The sequence below is a fragment of the Dendrobium catenatum genome, unplaced genomic scaffold, assembly GCF_001605985.2.
Source record: "Dendrobium catenatum unplaced genomic scaffold, ASM160598v2 fragScaff_scaffold_1628, whole genome shotgun sequence".
Classification (NCBI taxonomy): Eukaryota; Viridiplantae; Streptophyta; class Magnoliopsida; order Asparagales; family Orchidaceae; genus Dendrobium; species Dendrobium catenatum.
Window position 1 is genome coordinate 4,158 of NW_021320090.1, and position 7,510 is coordinate 11,667.

The 7,510-nt window shown below is 32.3% G+C and overlaps 1 protein-coding gene across 1 annotated transcript; it reads right to left on the reverse strand.

The window, feature by feature from the left end:
• Positions 1-2,592: 2,592 nt before the first annotated feature.
• On the reverse strand, positions 2,593-4,776 carry LOC110109179 (auxin efflux carrier component 7-like). The gene is made up of 6 exons (XM_020840122.1): positions 4,167-4,776; positions 3,885-4,071; positions 3,707-3,792; positions 2,926-3,083; positions 2,775-2,851; positions 2,593-2,659 (listed from the first exon to the last, which is right to left on the reverse strand). The coding sequence occupies exons 1-6, from the start codon at positions 4,774-4,776 to the stop codon at positions 2,593-2,595; spliced, it is 1,185 nt and encodes a 394-aa protein (XP_020695781.1).
• Between the last annotated feature and the right edge of the window lie 2,734 nt (positions 4,777-7,510).

Genomic DNA, 7,510 nt, shown 5'->3' on the forward strand with positions numbered 1-7,510 from the left:
TGATGTGTCTGCACTCCTTAATGTATTCGTAGCTTCCACTACACCATTTTGTTCGTCCACCCATCTAAAATATCTACAATCATCTTCCGATCTATTTCGGGGGCATCGATAGAATTTCCTTCCGCGATTATTAGCTTTGTAGCAAGTATACATTTCACATTGCAGATTGCAACGACAATATATTAGATTGTCTTGACTTCTCGTTGATGGCGTCGAGCGGCTAGAACTCATGTCACAAATCCAAAAAGAGATTATGTTTAGGCTATTCCTGAGAAAAGACAAAGCTTTAGTAATTCATAGCAATTCTCTACCACTACCACGATAAAGAGAAGACTCATTTTTTATGATTTGAAACAACAAAACTGGGTGAAAATAGATCAACCTAACCATTGCATTAAGTTTTACCCTCAAAACCAAGTCCAGCATATTATAATTTGTTCTGAAAAAACCAATTGTAATCATTTCAGAAAAAATAACTATAAATCCAAATGAATAAAAGTTTAAAAATCAAATTTGTTATAGGCTTTGCATACGAGCGATAGGATCACAAAAATCAAAGCTGGTAAAGCTTGTTTCACATTCTCTATGCCACCGACTTTACAAAGCCAAAACTAGAAGATGCTAGCTTCCAACATATCTGGTAATACCAGAGTGTGCCCTTTGCTTTAAGTAATAGAAATGGAGAAGAACAGCAAACCTAGAAAAAAAAATCCGTTCGATCGCATCAACCAAGAAATAGAAATGGAGAATAACAGCGGATCCATCGAGAAAATTAGTTTAAGGAAAATCGAGCGAGCAAGAGGCATTGAAAACCGTTGTCAAAGAAAAAAAAAATGAAATGGAGAAGAGCATACCTCGCCGAGCAAATCCACGAACAAATCGAGCGAGGGAGGGGATTTACACGAAGCCAACGTCTCAGAACCCTCTTAAAGCGATTTCAATCGAGCGAGGGAGAGGAGATACATGAAGCAAAAGTCTCAGAACCCTATTTTCACGATTTCGTTTTGACGGAGCCAACGGAATGTGTGTAAATAGAATATGACAGGCTGTTAAGGTGGTATGTGTGTAAATAGGTAAGTTTGGGTGTGAGATAGGTAAATAGCATAGTTTTAAGTGTTAGGTATGTAAAAATCCCTATTTTTAATGGGAGCAAAGGGTGGCCCAAAATTAGCCAGTAAGGGGATGAGGTAGGTACATTCATGGCATGAGAAAATAGAAGAGGAGAAATCATGGGGAAATTTTGAATAATTTTGTGTGGGTTTCCTTCAATTTTAAAGTTTGTACAATTCATTATATATTTATTTCAAGCTTTTTATAAACCTTCTTAATGATGTAATTATTCATACAAGGAGAGAGGAGAGAAGGGGGAGCTATTATGATAGAAATCATAAGGCGAGAAATCACATTTGTTGCATAGAGTTCAACATTACTTATGGTGATTAATGGTTGATAAAAAAGGGTCAAAATATGTTAATTTGGGCTAGGCTAAGCTTATGGAAGAGTTAAACTTGCTCATTAATGAATTCCATAAAAGCATGTGATGATAGAGTACATCACATAAGACCCACGACAAACAACTCAAAATATAAAAAAATAACCTAACAATATAAACAATAGAAATACAACAATAAGTATTCTCGTAAGTATGCTGAAGGGGATCTTACTACTCTTCCTTTTTTGGGTGCTGTTATCTCACAGCCCGAGCTCTTTCTTAGATACTTTTTGTAATCGTAGTAAAATTAAGGATCCACCGGCTCTTAGGTTTTTTATTTTCTTTTTTGATTGTAGCTCTTTGGAGAATTAGCGAGCTGGAGGAACCTTCTAAGGACTCTGTAATCGAATTTTTGAATATTAACGCGTAGGCCCCATAAGTGGGTTTTAACCAAAAAAAAAAAAAGTATTCTCGTAAGTATATGAAAACTATACATAGACTTTAGGATGATGATAATAACAATTGAAAATGAGATACAACTGTCATGCTTATAAGTTCCCCTATCCTCTTAAGTCAAATAAATAAAAAGTCTCCCATTAAACTCAAGGATGAACTTATATAACCAATCTAGTTTTTCCTTGAAAAATTTGATCATCATGAGTGAGAAAAATAAGAACGTTAGTTGGCTATTGAAGTTATTATTTTGCTCATATATTTATATGTTCTTATAAATGTAAAATTTAATTTTGCTCATGTAGTATAATATTAAAAATTATTAAATATATTTTAAAATCATGGATAACATCTTAAAATCAAATAAATTATGGAATAATAATATTTATCTTATTAGAAATACATGTATGTTTTTTACTTTTCTTGGGTCGATGAGCATTGAAGCACTTGTTTTACAATGGAATATTTTTGCTCGCTTGATCACGGAGCCACCTATCTAGTCAACTACATGTGTGATCCGAGAGATAAATGTGTAACATGTGTTGATACACAAAATTTAAAAGGTCTAATATTCCTTGAGCAAAATTAGATGAGCTAGCCCAAATAGTCCATAATAGCAATCTACTATATATATATATATATATATATAACATCTTAATAACAAAATCTTTTTTATGAACAAAGCTTCATCATTCTTTTCTTTCTTCTCATAAACCCAATAAGATTGAGTACAGTATTGTAACAGGAAATGAAGCAATCATCCCAAATATGACCCTGCAAAAGTAAGGCAACATCAAAACACACTTGTTTTAGATATAAAGCTTAAAAGAAAAAAAGGTGAATATTATGAGCATTGAATTAATGAAGTTGAGAAATTTTATGAGCTTACACAGTGCTTAAGAGCTCTGAGTGCAAATCGTATTCCTTGGCATAAACAAATGTTAAGGCTGCTTGTGGCAGTGCAGCCTGATGATAAATGGAATTAATCAGTTCCTAAAATGAAAAATTAGTAAGAGAACTAAAAAAATAATTAGAATTACCTGTACCACTGCAACGCTAAGGGTGGTCTTTCTAAGTCCAACAAGTACTGAAGACAATAGCATAGTAGCAGGGCCAGCAAGAAATCTCATTAACATTCCATAAACTGCAAGCCTAATTCCACATGATATGATCCTTGGTTGCAAAGCCATGAACAACCCTGATTGTTTTATGTAATTATATTAAGATGTAGGTTAATGATGGTGATGTAGTTATGATTTGGCTAATGATGATGATTAATATGATGTATGAGATGAACTATTCTCCTACAAATATTTAGTTTTTCCTCTAATTTATTTTACTAATAATGTTTCTTATGACCTTGAGCTCAATGTTTCATTCATTGTCATAATAATTTTACCATACATCAAGAACTTGTATTTAACAAGATGATTTCAACTACACATAGAAATTGATCGAGCAAAAATTTTAGTTTCGCTTATGCATCTCAGTTTTTAACATCATCAAATATAATATAAACATCTTAAACTTAATCCCACTATAAATTTCACCAACAAATCATGTATTTAACTTCAAGTGATTTGAGAATTTCTACGGGATCAAAATTTTAAAAAAGCCTATAAATATTCTTTAAAAACTTTGAAATCATGTATCTACTAATTTTAATAATGATTAAGAGAATAAATAAAAATTTTGAGCTAATATCAGAAAGTTGTAAATCAATGTATAAATTAGACTGAAAATGATTTTTCTTCTAAGGAGAAAAATTCACCCCCTTATAAATAAATCAAAAGTCATCATCACATGGAGAAAATGGCTTACCCAAACTAAAGACAGCCAATCCTTGCCCAGTATTTGATAGGATTTTCACTGAGTTATCCATGATAAGTGGCTTCTTTATCTTCAACCTGAATAAGTTCATAAACAAGGATGAATAAGCTTAGAATATATAATTAAAATCTCTTACATTTTTTTAATATAAGCAAGGGCGGGCGAGAACCTAGAGGAAATCAGAATCCATAAGAGGCCTAGAAGACTGGCATAGGCATTTGGGTTCCTGACTAGCTTAAAACAAACTGTTTTCATGATTAGCTTGATCATCATAAGTCTCCCACTTTCCACTTTCTCAGTCTCTTTTCCTTCACTCTCTTTAATGTCTCTACTCTGCTCAGGCTTCTCATAAACACCTAAATAAGAATTAGAAACAAAAATAAAAAGAGAATCAAAATCAAATTTCCAATCTTCAAAATAAGTTCTAATAATTCATCCTACCATTGCTTGCCTTCTGAACAATTGACTGAGCCTTGAAGCTCTGAAATCCCTTCAATATTCTCCTCATCTATGCTAATATGAACATCTTCTGCACCAATGTTATTTTGTAGCTGGGCACTCTTCTCACTTATGTTCATCATTATAGAGTTCCTTGCTGCCCGAAACTCATATAGAAATAGAAGGAAAACAAACCAAATAATGCATTGCATCACCACCACTTGTATCATCAAACCTTCTTGTTCATTTCCATACATAGAAGTGAGGAGGGGGATTCCAACAATCAAAGTGTTTGGGAGAGTGGTGAGGGAGAAGAGGGTGATGAGCCATTCCAAGCTGCCAGATTTGAAGAAATTTACCCAATTTAAGAGGATAAGGAGGACTAAAACCTTTGAGATGGAGTCAGCGGCGAGGAAGGGGATATTAATATTTTTAAGTTGAAAGCGGGAGATGACATCAAAGAAGAGGAAAGGACATGCAAAGTGAGCGACAAAGCGGTTGATGCCAAAGCATTGCTCGGGGCTGAAGATCTTCCAATATTTCACAGAGGCAAAAGCAAGGAACATCGTGATATACTGTGGAACTAATGCGCTAAGAACATTGTAGAGATCATTGGGAGTCATTTTTGTAGATCCGTTCTTTGGCTTCTTCAATTCCTAGCTCTTAATCCAATCTCTTCATTGCCCTCATAATGAAGATGAGGAGTAAAAGCCTCCTTTCTGTTATTTTGATTCGTGAATATCCTAATTAGGCGGGCTAACTACTTCCTATGTAAGAATAAGGAGTACTTTGACCCTTTCTTTTCCGTTTGTTTGTCGATTTACTATATTTGCTCGGAATTTGGCTCTCAAAATTCATGTATAAGTTAAGAACTTGCTTATTTTAAAAATAATATCAAACCACTTTTTTTATTTCAAATTTTTGAAGAGAATGATAAATTTATAATAATATTACCAAATTTTAATAAAAAATTTCCATTTTATACTTTCATATTAAATAATTTGTTAATTTAATAATTATTTAGTTGTATTACTACTTACAAGCAAATAATGGATTTTATTTGTTATATTTCAATTTTTTAAATGAAGAAGGTTTGTGAGCACACACTTTAATTTTTTTTTTTTTTACTGCAATATGTATAGTATGCTGCTATTAAAAAGGCATTCGACACTATTAATTTTAGCGTTTTATGATTTTAATAATTTGGTGGTCAGATACTAATCTGATAAAATAATCAGTCATAATTTTTTTTCTATCTTTTCTTAACCGTTAGCCACGTTACCTATAGAAAATTAGTATAATAATTTTAGTTTTCTGGCTCGAAAAAATTCCGACAAAGAGAAATCTCCAAAAAAAAAAAAAAAACGCCAATATCTATGGAAAGAAGCCCGAGTTACTTGAATGATTTTAATGCTTGATATGCTCAAGTCATCTAATCAAGTACGAATATTAATAAATCATTAAAAATTAACTTGATCAAATATGAATCTTGATGCACATCTAAATTGGATTTTTTTAGAATTGAATTCATGTTCATCCCAACTCTAATTTAAACATATCATCTTGATGAAACAACCCAACAACATCAAAAATGATACAATCCATGTCCCAATAAATTGAGATCAAGTGGTTGAAGCAATGAAAAACTTTAGATTACTATTTTCGAGTACCAAATGACCTCCAAATTTGTCATATTTATAGTCAAATCGAGCAACTCAATGACACGAAACCAACAAGTCTAAAATCACTAAATTCTAACAACATTAAGGTTCTTAAATGTTGAATGAATAATTTAAAATCAAGGAATCAATATTGGCAATCTATTGGAGTATTATTCCATATTTATTTTTTATATTTACAAGATATGTTACTCTCAAAAATCTATAAATAAGTTCTACACTAGAATTGTCAATAAATGATCCGACCCAAACATAACCTCAAAAATTTGATACTGACTTGACCCGTTTAACAAATGAGTCCAGTTCCGGTTGGATTTTCTAACCCATTTTTTAAACAGGTCATGTTGGGTTGAATGTGAGACTACCTCTGACTCAAAAAAGTCTTGTTTAATTTTTTTTTTTACTTGTGTATATAATCTTTTTATTTTTTATCAGATATCGTAAAATTTATAGTTAATAAGTTATAAAAAAATTATGAATTTGACTAGATTTGAGTCGAGTCAATATCTGGTCGGACTCGAACCCGACCCATCAACCCATTTTTAAACCCCTACCCCACTATCTGTATTAAGGGAACCATAGACTAAAGATTCAAAAGAGGTTCACCTCGTTGTTCTAGCTTAATCGCTTAATGTATACCCTTTTCCTCTGGGTGTTGTTCAATTTTTAAGAGAAGAACTTGTTGAAGATTTTGCTTATAAGATATCAAAGGCCTTAATGAGAGGCAAAGGGACTTCATGGATCTTGCAGGAGGCAAGGGAGAAGTTGCTTTTCAAAGAGGAAACTGGTGTATGGTCTCTCCATTATCCTAGGAAGGAAAATTGCTTTCCACCTTGCTAGGAGCAAAATTAGTGAGTTAGTAGAATTCATGAGGAGAGGACTCTAGAAGTGGATGTACGTCTATACCACTGGACTGCTATAAATATTTTATGAACTCTGCATTTACTTTATTACAACTTTTATTTCATGCTTGTGATTGTTTGATAATTTGTAAAAAAAAATGGTTAAAATTGCAAACTAGTAGATTTAAATAATTTTTGCATGATAAAATATTTTCTTACAAAAAGTGTTTTAAGAAAAAAATAAAAGAAATTTTCACTTAAAATAAAAATCTATCTTGGTGAGAAAGTCTTTGAAATTTTTTTTGATATAGTTAAGTATTGGTAGCTTCCACATATAATTATCTCTAAATTTTTAAGATTCAAATCAAATCACCCTCACTATGTGTTAAAATAGTTTCAAAGGGGAGATTAATCGGGAATTCGATTATTTGGGTATGGCTTCTCATACCCAAAATAGTAGAGAGGGTAGGAGGAGACCACTAACATACTATAAAATTACAACCATATAAATCAAATGGGGAGGGAGTCAATATAGTAAAGGCAAGTTAGATAAAGCACAAAATACCGATGGGTGGTAATAGTTAGTGAAAGTGGCATATCATCTAACTAGCATAAAAGCTATGAATATGGTATCCCATTATGATTTTTTGATGCATAAAGGATGAGATCAAAAGATAGAAAATAATATCCTTCTTACTACCTCAATCACCCTAATAGAGGACATGTCATAATGGGAGACTAATTCTTTCTTAGAGTTGAGTTTTGCCTAGACCTCTAACCTTATGTAGGATGTCCAACTAAAGGGATGTCCTATATGAAGAGGTTTTATTGAAATG

Excerpts from the sequence above, each read along its gene's own strand:
- LOC110109179 (XM_020840122.1), bottom strand. The coding sequence starts at position 4,776 with ATGACTCCCAATGATCTCTACAATGTTCTTAGCGCATTAGTTCCACAG. Across the intron at positions 4,072-4,166 it reads CTCAGTCAATTGTTCAGAAG|GTGTTTATGAGAAGCCTGAG; the intron begins GCAAGCAATGGT and ends ATTCTTATTTAG. Across the intron at positions 2,660-2,774 it reads TCAGAGCTCTTAAGCACTGT|GGTCATATTTGGGATGATTG; the intron begins GTAAGCTCATAA and ends TTACTTTTGCAG.